Source organism: Scophthalmus maximus, chromosome 19 (genome assembly GCF_022379125.1).
Source record: "Scophthalmus maximus strain ysfricsl-2021 chromosome 19, ASM2237912v1, whole genome shotgun sequence".
NCBI classification, from domain to species: Eukaryota; Metazoa; Chordata; class Actinopteri; order Pleuronectiformes; family Scophthalmidae; genus Scophthalmus; species Scophthalmus maximus.
The window spans coordinates 557,298-574,034 of record NC_061533.1 but is presented as its reverse complement, the minus strand read 5'-3'; the positions used below and the strand labels follow the sequence as shown (position 1 = coordinate 574,034).

Here is a 16,737-nt window from a genome sequence, read left to right as displayed (position 1 = left end):
TTGGTGTGCGTTGTAAATTTCTCTTACCCAATTTAAATGATGTCTGGCAAGCATTTTGTCAAACGTTGGAGTGTGCTTGAGCCTGCTCATGGGGAAAATTGTAATGGTGGTCGTATTATATTTGGTTTATTGTTACTTAATTTGGCTGCACATCTGCACATTCTGCACATCCAAATTGCAAAGTTGGATGTGCAGAATGATGCTTGAATTATGAATTTGACACTGGAGGGTTGTTTCACATCCATCTGCTGAAGTTTATTTGTTCCTAAAACTCAGGTTAACACATTTAATTACGAGTGACATCACAGTCTGGAAGTTTGTCATGGTCTAATATGGTTACACAAAGTTTTTGGGAAACCTGAAATATCCAGCTCACATTTCCCGAGAAAGGATGAGACGTGTCCAATCATTAAACTATTGAAATGAAAAACTTTTTCTTTTAAATTCTATTTTGATCAATATCTGTAATTTTATGGATTCTCTCTCCCAATATAATTAAAGTATTCTACTGAACTAGCTTCAACTAATTGTTCCATTAAACAGGGTTTATAAACATGAATCAGAGAAATACAAAATGTTGCAGCATGAGAGAAATGAACAAAAGCAGAAACAAAAGCACAACACAATGTTGTTAACTAAGGGAGCAAATTAGCCTTTGAATGTACAGTAGAAGATTGGACTTGACTCTGAAGCAGAACAACAATCAGTATGTCTTAGGAGTGAAATCCCCTGGATTTTGGTTACAGTTTAGAAATTTTAATTCTTTGCAGAACCCTGGCTAAACTCTAAATATGCTGCTGCTCGAGGGACTACTTAGCTAGTTGGCTATTTGGCTTGAACAGACTCTTTCATTTATAGAATTAAGGTGAAATTGCAGAGTTGGATGGGCTGGCTTTTAGAGAAGCTGGAATCAATAAGGCATAGTATAAAAATAGGGCCCCTTCCTCCGAAACACACTGCATATCCACCATTTGTTGTGGTGTGACGGAAGAGGAAAGCACCCCTGGTAGTCAATACAGGGCTCGATGCAGATTACACTTTTCATATAAATCCTATTCTGCTGTGGTTTGCCTGAGTGTTGACAGACTCAAGTCCTTCTTTTTTATTTCATTTTATTTCATTTAATTCTATTCATCAAATTTTTACAGCTCTCTAAGTGAAGGTAAAAGCTAGGATATGTTAGTGATCCTTCAAATGTTATTCTTTACAATCATCCATTGGTTTATACAAATTTGAAAATTATTTTCCTTTTTTGTGTGTGATTTTATTCCCCACTCTTAAAAGCACTCTTGAAAATAACATACTGTCTGGTTTCTTCACCTTAGTAGCTGTATAGCATCAGAAATACAAATAGAAAATGCATGGTGAGGACTCATACAAATCTAATTGCTCTTTTCTCCAGTCAAACTCAAAGTGTTTGCCTTTCGGAGGAGAAAGAACATAAATCCCCTATGATGTGTCTTCAATTATTTCACTTCAAAGCACAAAAATCGCTCTGTGCTTTCTCACTGCGCTCTCTCATTTACACTGAATACAAACAGCATCCTCCCACATTTGCTGTAAATTGAAGGGTAATTAACAATGCGTGTTAACTATCTGAATGTCCGTTCCGCAGGGAGACTCACATTTTTTTGAAGTCGCACACTGTGTTTTCGGGCCAGTCGATGTAGCACACCACCCGACCTGGGAGCTGGTCCGTGTTGGAGTAGTAGTACTGAGGGAAGGCCAGAAGCAGAGCCAGCACCCAAATCACTCCCACCACCACTTTGGTCTCTGTGGATGACATGCGCTGCTTCAGAGGGTGGATGATGGCCATGTACCTGCAGAGAGGTGAAGGGGAGAATATTCAAGGATGCTGAAATACACTGGTGGAGTAATGCGAGTCACCATTTTTGGGGCTGACATGAGTAATAGCTATATACAACAATCTCCCAATTAGTGATAGATGTAAGGATTGTCCTCACATCTATGGGTTGGATCCCTCTGGCATTCATTGACTGCAAAGGATTTGAGACCAAATATTGATGGTGGCTTATTCGAATTCATATTATTCACCATATCCAATTCTTTGTTGTCTCCTATCGAGAGTTTAACATAGCACACAAGTACACATTAGAATCTTCAATGGAAACGCTGCTCAATGGGGTGACGTCATGCACTGCCGAACTGCATTATGGTCCTGTTGCATCACTTGCTTGCTTGCGCTTTGTGCGGTACAGGTTGAGGAAGGCTCAACTCAAGCACCAGCCAATCAAATCACATTTAAACAAATACTCAAGTGCAGGCACAAGGCAATCAAATCAGGTTAAGGCAAATACATGTCTTGTCTGACATGAAACATCACAATGAGCCTGGAGAGGGGAGGCAGTGGCAGCAAGTGAATATGGTGTGTATTCATCTGGTTGTAGAGTTCATTTCCATCTTCCTTTCTTAAGTATTGCATGGACAGCTAGCATCACATGTCAGCACGAAAGCAAGCTATGTTGTTGCGAATTCTGGGAGCTCATTTAAATTTTTCTCTGCCAGAATACAGTCTGGATCCCCTCCATTGGGAAGGGATTTCTACTCAGCAAAAAACTTGCCAGTCCAATTACAACCGATTATCTGATAATGGGCGGGTTGACTTTTGTAAATAACCAAGGCTGCTGCTGATGAACAAGCATTTGACAAAGTACCCGATATTTTCACATTTCTCCCAAGAAAACAGCAACACTCGTTCACAGACATAGTGGAATCATCTTCCCAGGCATCTCCTCTAGGTACGCTCTAGTCTGTTTACATTTTCGTGTCGCTCAACAGACGTCACAGGATTCGTTTCTATCCGATTGAGTCCAGAGGCATTTTGCTCTGCGTCCGTTGGAAATTGGAAAATGAACAGAGAGTTAATACCAATACGCATTTGAGTATTAGTCTGGCTATGCCAGGCGACTATGTTGTGTGTCCTGAGTGGGAAACTGTTATTGGTTGTTGTTGTTATGAAGATCACGCCAGCCCTAAGCGTCACACACTTCCACCATCAAGCATTGAAGCAACGCTTACATGTGAGTAATCAGTAAAGACAGGAGGTCTTTTATGCTGTACAGATTGTAAAACCCTTTCGAACATGTTTTATTTGTGGCATTAGGCTTTGAATAAAACTGATGTGACTTAAATTTAAAGCTGGGAGTCACCATTTGAACCTGATCGTTACTGTTTCAGTGCTAAAGTAGAGGGCCAACATGACACAGCATGTGTGACTTTACCAGTCTTATAAATACATACATAGATTTCTATTTCACTTCACAACTTCTCTAACACAAACACACGCAGCACCATCAGAAACATTTAAAAGTAATATTTACTGGTCAAACCACACAGTAAGCTTTGATTTTCAAAAAGTCAAACTAGTAAAAAAATAAATAAAAAAAAAACGTATGCTCTTTTTCATGGGGATGAAAAGATGCATTTGCTCTCTGGAGACTACAGTCATTATATACAAAGCGTGTCTGCAATGATGAAGAATCCAAGTCAAATGAATGTTTGAGTGATCGTTTCACATGTTATAATCATGCTCCTAATCAGAGAGACAATGGAGTGCATGAATAACTGAAAATGACCTCATACATCATCACAGTGTAACAGTGAACCTCATCAGGAAAACGTTTTTGCTGACAGAATCTAGTTTTCCTCAGTAAAAATAAAATACTTGAGGAGAAAATCGTTGAACTTCATCTCAGTTCTTCATTGTCCTCTACAAGGATTTTTTGCAGAGATTTGGTTGTATTGACTTAATTTAAAACCTTTAAACATTGTTTCCGCTTCCTAACGAATTAGTAACCTGGAAGCTACATGTATATTACAGTTTTTTCGATGCTAACATGCATTGGACCAAACTGAAATCATATTGTAAAACTCTTCACATAGTCAGTGAAACAGAAGTCTATGTGGACCAAACTGTGAATTTTTGAACTTCAATGACCACATTCTCCAAAATCCATGAACTTGCATCTCATTCATACTCCACAAACTGCAAAACACTATATACTGTTTCCCATAATGTTGGAATAATTTTGTTTTCAGACACATTCCTCTTTTTATTCCTATTTATACACGAGTAATCACCTTTGACCAGGTGCAATGATTACATACTGGCTCTCAGTTACACAGGTGAAACTAATTCATGCTTAACAATTGTTTGGCGCTATAAAAGGCAAGACATTCGTTGTGGTGACCTTTACCTGCTTAAAGTCTGTATGCAGTAAGTCCACGTTTTCAGAATTGGCTCTATAATTTTCAACCAAATTTGACACAGAACTTCCCTAGGCTATGCCTCGTCCAACACAACTGGCAATACGCAAAAGAGTACTTGCACTCCAACAGGACGGACGCAAACAAGCTAACATTGCTGATTCCCTTGGAATATCGCAGAGTGCGTTCTGTAAAATCCTCAAACATCATCGAGAGGAGGTTCCTTTGAGGCCACAAAAATCTCCAGGTCGACCACGACGAACTACCAGAAGAGATGATCGGCAACTGCTTAATCTGTGCCGTAGAAATCGGAAAATGCCAGCGAGTCGCCTTCGTCGATTATGGAGAAGACACTATGGAATCAACGTTTCCCGCCAAACTGTAAATCGAAGATTGCTTCAGCTTGGTTACCGAGCAAAACGAATGACCAAGTGTCCATGCCTAACTGTTCAACACAGAGTTGCCCATCTCGTTGGCCTAGGGAGCACAGAAGATTACAGCTTGGGCACTGGCGACATGTTGTCTTTATGGATGAGAGCCGCTATAACCTTGACCGTATAGATGGAAGACAAAGGGGTGCTACGATTACGTGGTGAGAACCTCCGAGATGACTGCAACCAGGAAACCACTCAAGGAGGTTGCGGCTCAATGATAGTATGGGCCGGTATTCATCATGGAGGAAAAACGACATTGGTGGTGCTGGATGGAAATGCTGGAGAACCATTGCCTCCCACACGCAAGAAGGGTCTATGCAAAAAGACAACGCAAGACCACATAGGGCAGCTGCAGTGAGAGAATTTCTTGATGCAGAGGGGGTGCATCAGATGCCATGGCCTGCTTGCTCCCATGATATGAACCCTATTGAGCATGCCTGGGATGCCTTAGGCCAAGCCCTTAATGAGAGGGACCAAAAATCAGAGTCTACATGAATTTGCCTGGGATTTGACCAAAGAGTGGGACGCCCTGCCCATTGACAACATCTACAAGCTTGGCCATACTCAATATTAGTGACTGAGTGACATTTGAAAGAGTAATATTGGATATTCTTATGCATGAAATCCTCTCAAATGTTTCCTGTTAAATTGACCAAGGTTGAAAAATGTAAGAAATACGTAATCCTATTGTTCAATACCCCCAATTTAGCTTAAGCCTGAATACACAGTTTGCAAAGGTTAATTGTGGTTCAATTTTCACTGTGATATGTTTTGAAGAAATTGATCAATAAAGTTTTGAGAAGATAAACACTATCTATCAAGAATAAATCACAATCACAACACATCATTTCATGAGAAGAGGTAAAAAAATATTTTATTCCAACTTTATAGGCAACAGTATATTTGCAGCACATTTTTCTAATGCTAACACACTGTTTTCAAAATGGTTAAAAACACATTCAAAACAGAATGATGGAAAATTTCATTCATTTCTTCATCTGTTGAAATATATATAAAATCTTGCAGTATAATTACAGTTAAATGAAATAATAATCACTCTGAACATAGCTGATTACAAATTCTGATTAGTCTAAATATGTGTTTTTAGTCTCATGACCAAACTGAGAACAGGGGACGCCTTCAGAGGGATTTTGTTTGGAAACATGGATCGTGGAAGACAGGTTGGTGGGAAAAGAAGAGTGTCAGAGAGAGGGAGGATGGGTGGAGGAAGGAAGACTAACACTGCTGATGTTGATGTGAACTTGTGGCCAAATGCAAAATTAAATTACTGTAAGTTTTCAACTCCATTTTATTTGTATAGCGCCAAATCACAACATACATTATCTCAAAGCACTATACATAGTGAGGTCAAGACCTCAAAGAAATTCAACAGTTCCCATAATGAGCAACCGTGGAGAGAAAAAAAGCCTTTCTCACTCCAGGAGAACCAGACTCAGTTGTGGGCGGAACATCTGCATCGACATGCAGGAGCGAGGGAGGACTAGAACCTTCACAGTTCTGTATGATGATTGTACTATCGATATTGTTGTTAGTGTGTTTTTTGTAATCATTATTCAGCCCTGGAATTTTAGGATTTTTTTTTAGTTTGAACCTTTTATTTTGCAGTAAATTACATATGCATGGATATAGACAAATATTCATATATTCATTCTTCTTACTTATACATTACTACAGTGAATAAAGAAAAATGTGTTTTCCTATTCTATGAAAGTGAAAAATCCTTAAAACTTCAAAGGTAAAAGTTCATAATTTATGTGATGCTCCCTGTTGTTAGTGTTTCTAAGTGTTTCATGAACAGTGGTGGACAAAGTACACAACTCCATTTGTTGAGTAAAAGTATAGATACTCCTGGTCAAATGTTACTCCAATAATAAGGAAAGTTGCTGGGTAAAATTATTATTTGAGTTAAAGTACAAGAGTACATGCTTTTAAAAATACTTAAGTATTCAAAGTACTTTTTTTCATCGCAATGCATTGTATATAAAGAACATAATGACTCTAAAACAACCCACTAAATGCATGATTTGCTTATAGAGCCTGAAGAATGAAGGGCTTGTTGAATATGTTTCAAATCCTACATAAACACAATTAAGTTGACAAAGGGACCAACATTTTCTTTTTTTAATTTATATTAAAAAAAAACTCAAACAATGGAATAGCTGTAGATATGACTTGTTCCAAAAATAATAAAGTAATAAGTAAATAAAGTCAATACAGGGCTCGATGCATTACTTTAACGTTAAAGTTAATTCAATTTAATTTTATTTGTATAGCGCCAAGTCACAACATACATTGTCTCAAGGCACTTTACATAGTGAAGTCAATATTACAATATTACAGGGACTGGCGACAGAGGAGGGGAAAAAACTCCCTTTTAACAGGAAGAAATCTCTGGCAGAACCGGACTCTGTTGTCGGCGGCCATTTGTCTCGACTGGTTGGGGTGAGGGGGAGACAGGAGAAGTGGACAGAAAGAGGAGGAGAGGAGAGACAGGAGGAGAGAAGACAGAGAGAGAGAGAACAGCTGTATAACCGCAGTTTTAATCTTTACAAGACTGATACTTAAAATTATGGGAATAATACTGACACTTACAAATGCAATGATGTTATTATTAATAATAATAATAATAATAATAATAATAATAATAATAATGACGGGTTTGGATCCTGCAGCTCTGGAGTCAGAGATACACTTGGAGAGAGAGAAAACAGACATGTAATGTAAATACATGGGTGGCAGAGAGATAGAAAGAGAGGGAGAGAGATGCTCATGATATAAGTTCCCCAAGCAGTCTAGGCCAGTCTTCCCAACCTTTTTTCCTTGGAGCCCCTTGCTTGTGTCCGAGACAAGCCAGGCCCCCCCCAGCCCTGCCCCCACACAGGCACAAAAAGAATAAGAATTCCTATTCTCTTTGCATTACCCTGTATATGGATGAATATGTTTCTTTCCTTGTTTTTGTCATCAGGTGTACCAAATATACACAAAAAATAATAACTGCCGGGACATAAAAATATAATATATAACAATATAATTGTGTGCTGTAGCCTTACAATCTATATATGTAGTGTATGGACACTGGTGACCCCCACTTACATACATCTACATAAAAGGAGGACAAGTTGTCATGAGTCTGCCCCCAGGAACTTTAGTGCTAGTGGACTTTCAGTTAATCTTCCATTTATTGTGCCGCTTTAGGTGCTTAGTGTGTTTTTTGCTTTGGTTAAGTTATCTTTGTTATACCGTGTTTGTGTTTTATTGAGTTTCCTGTTTTATTTTGAAGTCCCTTTCTTTGTGTGGTTTCCCTTCCTTTCCTGTGTATTGTTTCTGTTCACTTTACTTTGCCTGTGTCTCCTCCCCTGTGATCTGTCTGCACCTGTTCCTAATGTGTCTCACCTGTGTTCAATTTGCCCTGCCCACCTTGTGTCTATTTAGTGTCTGTGGTTCACTTTGTCTGGTCTTGTTGGTTCGAGGTTGAATATCCTCGCAGTCTGTTAGTGTTTTTGGACTCTTGTTTGATACCTGTTTATTCCGTGTGGCTATTGTTCTGTTTCGTTCCGCCTCCCTGACACAAACTGGGAGCTGGGTCCAGAGTAGAGGAGCCTGGTGGCTGAAGGCTCTGCCTCCCATTTTTACTTTTACACACTCTGAACCACAAGTTGTCCTGAGTTTACAGAGCTAAGTGATCTATTGGGATAAAATGAAACGATGAGCTCTGTAAGATATGATGGAGCTTGATTATTAAGGGCTTCGTAAGTGAGGAGCAGGATTTTGATATATTCTGAATTTTACAGGAAGCCAATGCAGAGATGCTAACACTGGAGAAATATGCTCTTTTTCTAGTTCCTGTCAGCACGACACCTGTAGTTTTATAACGTTAACAGAAACTTTGCTGAATAGCAAAATCTTACTAAACATTGTATGAATTCACAATCAAATATAGACAATGCTTACTTTGGGGTAACATCCAACCAACTATTTTGATTCCAAAAGTGCAAAAGTATTCTCCTCTCCCTTCCTCTTCTCTCCCTTCCTCTACTATATTTCCTATATAAATGGTAAAAATCATCCTTCCACTGAGAAATGTCAAACATAAAACCTGGCTTGGCCATGGATGATTTGGTGGGGAAGCGTCATCTCCAACGGCTGCCTAGCCATAATTTAACTTATATTTTTGCACAGCTAACCTACAACCTTCTGCTAATGACATCGTCTCTGTAGCTGGCTAACTGTCTCTACCAACCAGCTGCCCAGTATTAGTAGTGCATGCGCGAGGTAGAGATATGGCAACACCAATTAGACATTTAAGATGCATGCATAACTGCATGAATACAGTTTATGGAGTTTTGCATTTTATGAAGAAAAAAAGATCATCCGCTGACTTCAACGCACATAAGAAGGTCCTTTATAGAAATGTAGTTGTCAAAAATACAATATTTGACTTTCAAATATAGTGGACTCAAAGTAAAAAAAAGGATACTCAAGTACAAATACTCAAACTGTACTTATGTACAATACTTAAGTAAATGTACTCCGTTACTGTCCACCTCTGGAAATTTTGCCAGTATTCGGGTCGAACAAGCTTATTTTGTTTAGTACATTGTTGTGGTGATTTGAATGAGTTTTGGAGGTGTTGTTTGGCCCAGATGCATGTTGGTAGTGCAGACTGTATGATTCCAGTACTGAATGATGCTTGTTAGCAATTGAAAAAAAAAATGTATCCAGTGGAGTGCTGATTTTATTAAAAAACATTTAAATTCCTAAAACTATTTTAGATTGTAAATACAGTACAGATACTGTATGGTGTCTATGGTGGAAAACCAGTACTGTATACTGAATATAAATAACTGTAGACCATCAAAATCAGTTATTTTCTTCTTCTTTTGCCCCCCTTTTAATTAAAGCTCCAGTTAAATGCCATGCTAAGCCAAAGAGTTCCAATTAAAGGCTTAAATCCCACTAATAACCCAAATTAATCTGCTAAATGGACTAATTATATGAAAGAGAAGGGGAGGCCTTTGAAATCAAACGCTCCCAGTAGTCTGCTGAAAATGAGAGATCACAGTCACTGCTTTACTTTGGCTCTGCTTCAAACACCACTGGCTTTGTTTCTTTGTCTATATGAGTCATAGTCAGGCTGTTGATGTCAGAATCAAACACACACCTGCAGAGGACAGAGGTCTGCCTGCTTGACCGCCCCAGTCATCAACACCCTTGCTGGCAAACTTGCACTACAGTATATTCAGGTTTAAAGCAAACATTCAGTCATTAAAATGTGCATTCTACCTGCCATGAATGAAGACTGATGTTTAATACGAAACTAAAACTTTGACCTCTAATCTTGTTCTCTTCTGAAGTCTGGTCATATACAGCTTTATCCATGAGAAAAAATATGTTTTCATTGAAACTAGGTGTGGGTATTCAGATCTAGAGCCTTTCAGATATGGAATTGAGTTTACTTTACAGATTGCTGATTTTCAGCTTCAGCTGAAACAGTCTGCGGCCTGTGTAATGTTTGTTCCTTTAAAGGGGACATGTTTTGCATATTTAATTTGTCCCGTCCCTCTAGTTTGTTATAAAAGTTGTTGATATGTAAAAGGTCTGCAAAGTCTGTGATATCACGTGTTACAGAAGTGCATATGTATGCCTAGCGGTTAGTCTGGTACACCCCCAAACAAAGCCAAGTAAAGCTAGAGCAGAGACCAACACTTTCTATATGTGCTGGAAGCAGTTGACCAATCAGAACAAAGTGGGTCACCTGGCCAATCAGAGCAGACTAGGCTTCAATGGGAGGGGGGCCTCAAAAAGACAGGAGCTACAACCAAGTGTTTCAGACAGAGGCTGGAAAGAGGAGCTGCAGGAATGGACAGTGTTGAGGAAACTGATTCTTTTTCTGAACATTTGAGCATGTAAACCTTTTCAAGTAACAACACAAATTAAAATTATGAACCTGAATATGAGCATAATATGTCTTCTTTAACTTGGCTAAAAAGAGCATACTAATGTTACCTGAATGTTTATGCACAATACTGTTGCTAATAAAAAGGGACTGGGAGAGAATGGAACCAGCTACCGTAACCCAAAACTAATGGCAGGCAGCGGATGGCTCAGGAGGTAATTGCAGGGTTGGTGGTTGATACCTACTTCAAATATCTGTTTGTGGCCAATATCTGATTCCTCTCAATAGGATACCTCTCACAAGGTGGCAGGCAGCATGGGGACCCTGTACTACATTGCATGGATGAATACATCTCCAATTAGCCACATATAGAACCTAAACTGCCATGGCAGTCCAACGGTTCAATATAAACACAATGAGGTTATACTGCAATGCTCTCCTGGAACTAGTGATTAAGAAGGAAGCAGCTGAAACGACAGATGAAATTGCCTGCCTTCAAGCCGGTCAGTGATTTTTTTTTTCTTTTTTCAAATTGCATTTGAAAGGAGGCATTGGTCATTTGATCATGGATTTGTTTCCCCTGGTTTATTGGCATCTCGGGGGTTGTTGTTATTTCGCAGAATGTTACGTAAACTCCCATCAGTTGAAAGGAGATAGGCTGTTAAAGGGGGGTCTGTGTGTGTGTGTGTGTGTTTGTGTGTGTGTATGAAGGACTGTCACCTGTTTTCATTATTGTCCACATGAATACATATGATTCAGTCAGCCACCACAGTCTCATTACTAACCAGCAAACACTTGTGTCCTGTGCAAAACCAATATCCACCTGCTCAGCACAGTATCACCTCTCTTGTGTGTGTGTGTGTGTGTGTGTGTGTGTGTGTGTGTGTGTTGTGCCCCTGCTGTTACACATCTTTCTCTCTCTCTCTCTTTCTCTCTCTCTTCCCCACAAACACACCATATTAATTAAATTTCATCAACAAACAAAACTGTACCTAAACAGCCAAGATAAGATATAAATAAGACCACAGAATGAAAGATAACAATAACAGCCACCAGTCAGCCAAGTGCCCTTAAGCAAGGCACCTCCAGCCTTGTAGCCATTTTTCAAGCTCTAGTTGGAGTTGTTTCTTTATTTCTGTAACAGGAAATGACAAGTGTTAATTGGAGTGTTGTTTATTCACGCAGAGGTGGTATGACTCTAAGGCAGCTGTTCAACATTATCTAAATCTCTGAGACCGACTCTGATGGATTTATTGAAGCATCTCTGAAACAGATTTCATGCTCATGTCACACTATCACATCTTGGAGAGCATTATGTGAAGATCGTAACAGAAATTACATCTTTGACATGTGTTACACAGATTATATTACTAGTCACTCTTGCTGTTATTGCTAGAATATCCTATCATGACAGGGCTTCTATTTCACTAATAGACCCAATTGGTTTCATTCAACATGTGAATAAACCCACTCACTGTTTTAATCACACCCTTGACCTTCTGACATACGGCATAGAAATTGAAAATCTAATAATATTTCCCTGAAACCCTCTGTTAGATCACTTCTTAGTCACATTTGAATTCTCGATTATTAACTTTACTGAATTCTGAGAAAAGTTCTATTACAGCAGGTGAAGTTAATTCAAGGAAAATATTCAATTGTTATTTACTCTGCTGTCATGTGCCAGTACAAGGCATGATAGTTTCCAAAACTTTACTCCCACACAAATTGACTCTCTTGTTGATAGTCGAGCAGCCTCATTGAGTACCACACTCGACTTTGTCGCCCCTCTGAAAAAGAAGACAGTCAAATAGAGGAGGATAGCTCCATGTTTTAATGCATAGACACGTGCTTTAAAACAGGTTTGAAAGGAAGTGGCATTCCAATAATCAAGATGATTCTCACCAAGACTGGAAAAATAGTTTAATTACATATAAGAAAGCCCTCAGAAATGCCAGAACATCATATTATTCCTCTATACTAGAGGAAAATAAAAACAACCCCAGGTTCCCTTTCAGCACTGTAGCCAGGCTGACAGAGAGTAAAAGCTCTACTGAACAGTCTATTCCTCCAACTCTTAGTAGCAATGATTACATGAGCTTCTTTACTAATAACATTATTACCATCAGCTTTGACACACTGTCCAGTACAGTTGCCTCAGAACCAACAGTATCGCCTAATTTACATCTATACTGCTTTTCCCCTATAGATGTGGCCGAGCTGACTTCACTGGTCACTCCATCCAAACCAACAACCTGTCCTTTAAAATCCTATTCCATCATGGCTATATAAAGATGTATTACCGGTAATCAACAGTTCCATATTAGATCAGATCAATAATCTCTATTAACAGGCTACATACCAAAGGCCTTTAAGGTGGCAGTAGTTAAACCTCTGCTTAAAAAGCTGACTCTAGACCCAGATATTTTAGCTATCTATGGACGTATACCAAACCTCCCCTTTATGTCTGAAATCCTTGAAAAAATGGTTGCTAACCAGTTATGTGACTATTTACACAATGATAGTCTGCTTGAAGACTTTCAGTCAGGGTTTAGAAAACATCATAGTACAGAAACAGCACTGCTGGAGGTTTCCAATGACCTTCTCATGGCCTCAGATAGTGGACATGTTTCTATTCTTGTCCTGTTAGATCTTGGTGCTGCATTTGATACTATTGGTCACAAGATTCTATTATAGAGAATTAAACACATTGGGATTAAAGGAACAGCACTATAATGGTTTTAGTCTTACTTATCAGAAATATTTCAGTTTGTTAACTTTAACAACAAATCTACCATTCATACAAAAGTTTGCCATGGAGTTCCACAAGGTTCGGTGCTGGGACCGATTCTTTTCACTTTATATAAGCTTCCTTTAGGCAATATTATAAGAAAACCAAATGATACACACAGATGATACCCAGCTGTACTTATCTATAAAGCCAGATGAAACTAACCAGGTAGATGGACTTCAGGACTGTCTTAAAGACATAAAGGCCTGGATGACTAATAATTTTTACTTCTAAATTCTAACAAAACCAAGGTCATTGTACTCGGCACTAAACACCTCAGAGAAATACTATCTGAGCATATAGTTAACTTGGACGGCATTACTTTAGCCTTCGGCTTTACTGTGAGGAACCTTGGAGTTATGTTTGACCAGGACATGTCCTTTGACTCACACATAAAGCAATATCAAGAACATTATAAACATCCTATCTCAAAAGGATGCTGAAAAACTAGTCCATGTATTCCTGACTGGACTAGTGTAATTCATTACTGTGTGGATGCCTCAATAAGTCTGTGAAAAGCCTCCACTTAATCCAAAATGCTGCGGCATGAGTTCTCACAGGAACTAGAAAAATAGATATTTCTCCAGTGTTAACGTCTCTACACACTTCGCTCTGTAAACTCAGGACTACTTGTGGTTCAGAGTCTGTAAAAGTAGAATGGGAGGCACAGCCTTCAGCCACCAGGCTCTTCTCCTCTGGAACCAGCTCCAAGTTTGTGTCAGGGAGGCAGACACCCTCTCCACATTTAAGGTTAGACTTATAGGCCTAGACTGCTGGGGGAAGTTATATGATTAGCATCCCCCCGCCTCTCTCTATGTCCCCATGTATTTATATTATATGTCACTAACTCTGTTTTCTCTCTCTCCTAGTGTATCTCTGAGAGCTACAGGAGCTGCAGGATCCAAACATCATTGCATTTATAAGTATCAGTCTGGTTGAGATTAAAACGGCAGTTGTACAACTATTCTCTCTCTCGCTCTCTCTTGTCTCCTAATGTGTCTCCTTTCCCCCTCATTCTGCCCACCTCACCTCTCTCCCCCATTTTTCTCCTCACTCCAACCGTTCGAGACAGTTGACCGCCCACAACCTAGTCCGTTTCTGCCAGTGATTTCTTCCTGTTAAAAGGGAGTTTTTTTTCCTCCACAGTCGCCAAGTGCTTGCTAATTGTGGGATTTGTTGGGTTTTCCCTGTAATATTGTAATATTGACCTTACTATGTAAAGTGCTTTGAGACAATGTATGTTGTGATTTAGATTTTTTGATGTTGAATTAAATTGAAAATTTTGTGGTCTGAGATAAATAGTAATCACGTTTCGCATTTTTAAGGGAAGCAGTGCAGCGATTTCCAAATAGGCGAAAGTGTGGCCAGTCAGCAACAGAACAAGACTTCCTTGCAACAGCCCAAAGCTGATTCTTCCTGTGTAAGAGGCTTGCTTGTTCAGAAGTGAACCAGTGGCTATCACAGCCTTTACTCTGTACTGACAGAAAGGAGCATGTTTATCTATAAAATAACTAAAACTGTCACAGAAATACTTCCAGGCAACGTTAACATCATCAATTAATAAAATACGACCCCAGTTAAACTAGTATAGATCCCGAAGGAAGGCTGTTCACTAAAGTACTTCATGAGGCTTAGAACAGGGTATTTTAATGTCCCTATCAGCATCGACCAGGCAGTGATCACTAGCAAAGACTCCTGTTGCAGAATATTTATGTGGCATATTGGTGGAAGATCAATAAGGGATGAAATATATCAAAATATTTAGGTTTGCTGAGGAAATTATTCAAGCTACAAAGGAAATTCTCACTCAGTAAAATTTCTCCAGGTATGATTTGTAAATCAACACCATTTAGAGCTAAGGTTAATGTAAACACCATCCACATTTTCTGCTTTATTTCATCTATTTCACCTTATTTCCTTTTGTAGTGAAAAGATCACACCAGGCCAGAATAACTCCCCATGGTGATCCCTCCAGAGACAGTATGGAGGAGGGAGAAGAGGAAGTGAAAATTGGTTTAAAGGATGTAAGAAAACTGGAAAAGAGGCCGTCATGAGCTATTGTTAATATGCGGTGCAGTACATAATTTGCTGCTTTGACCTAGACACTTGCTACTAGACTGGACTACTGTAATTCATTACTTTATGACAAGGGTCACAAATAGGCGGACCACGATCTCGCTCCGTCCTATCCGGACTCGGACCCATCACTGATAGATCATTGAGAATTAGGAAACATTGACGGGGCGTTTCCATTGTACTGGTGGAGTGTTAGTCGTCACTACACTGGTGTGGATCCTTGATCCTGGGGATAAGTTTCACTTTCTCCAGGGCTGAAGCACTGTCTCACTCCAGGACCAACCCCATCACTTTCTGTAACTGCGTGAATTCTCTTTTTACTTGAGGCGCTGACAGCAACCGGCACCGCACATTCACTTCTGCAGCCAATTCCGCTTCTGTCCCCTTGTCGCTCGTTGTTTTGTTGTGCATGTGTAACGGTGATCCAGCCAGTCGAGTGCTGTGCAGTCTGTGTAGACCTCACTCGCGGACACGTTAAGAGCCTTGCTAGTGGCTAATCCCAGCTGTAAAAATGTTTAGCTCCATTGGTAGTGCGCCAGTCTCCCATACCAGTGGTCAGATGAAGGATTTTTTTTTGTTTCAATGTCAGAGCATTCAATTTATTCTTTGTTATGGGTATGTTACAAGAGTTTCAATTAATATGCTTCTTAAAAAAACCACCTACCCCTAATTTAAGGTTAGACTAAAGAATTTACTCTTTGACCAATCTTATAGGTAGAGCTCCTCAGGTGTTTACTGACCATCTCTTAGTTATGCTGCTATAGGCCTAGACTGCTGGGGGAACTCATGCTGAGCATCTCTCTCTCTCTGCCCTCTCTCTATAATGTATTTACACTATGTCACTATCTCTGTGTTTTCTCTCTCCCCTAGTACTGGTTCCTCTGTCTCCAGAGCTGCAGGATCCAAATCTGACATTATTAGGGGCCGGAGTCGCCATATTGTCACGGTAGGATTTATTCTTAGAAAGTGAATTGGCTATTTGAGGGCCTACACGTGCTCCAAAAGTTGTTAAAATTTGTACACGCAATCAAGACTGGTATCCAAAATTTTATTTTAGGGGTCTCTGGGATGTGCATGCCAAAATGACTCAATAAAGCCCCCTACCAGATTTCAACGTCAAGGCCCCCCGGCTGTAACTTTGATGTTGATTCAAGAATATTGGTAGGCACTTGTATCATGTCAAGACCTATAAAAAAAAACGGCCGCCATTACCTCCGACCAACAGAAATAGAACATCAATGCCATTTTAATATTTAATATAATAATAATAATATTTAATAATTTGGCGCATT

The 16,737-nt window shown here is 39.4% G+C and overlaps 1 protein-coding gene and 1 long non-coding RNA gene across 3 annotated transcripts in view; one reads left to right on the top strand and one right to left on the bottom strand.

Moving 5' to 3' along the window:
* tacr1a (tachykinin receptor 1a) overlaps positions 1–16,737 on the bottom strand; it is a 75,230-nt gene that overhangs the window by 38,414 nt on the left and 20,079 nt on the right. Inside the window, exon 2 of the mRNA XM_035640996.2 lies at positions 1,626–1,820. Within this exon, the coding sequence (XP_035496889.1) occupies positions 1,626–1,820 (195 nt within the window). The remainder of the gene's footprint in view (positions 1–1,625; positions 1,821–16,737) is intronic.
* On the top strand, positions 9,853–16,382 carry LOC118314498. Of its 2 annotated transcripts, XR_004794658.2 has the most exons (5): positions 9,853–10,793; positions 10,867–11,081; positions 12,788–12,883; positions 14,239–14,789; positions 16,316–16,382. It is a non-coding gene; the product is annotated as an uncharacterized LOC118314498 (long non-coding RNA). The 2 variants fall into 2 exon arrangements; XR_004794656.2 differs by lacking the exon at positions 12,788–12,883 and having other exon boundaries at positions 9,856–10,793.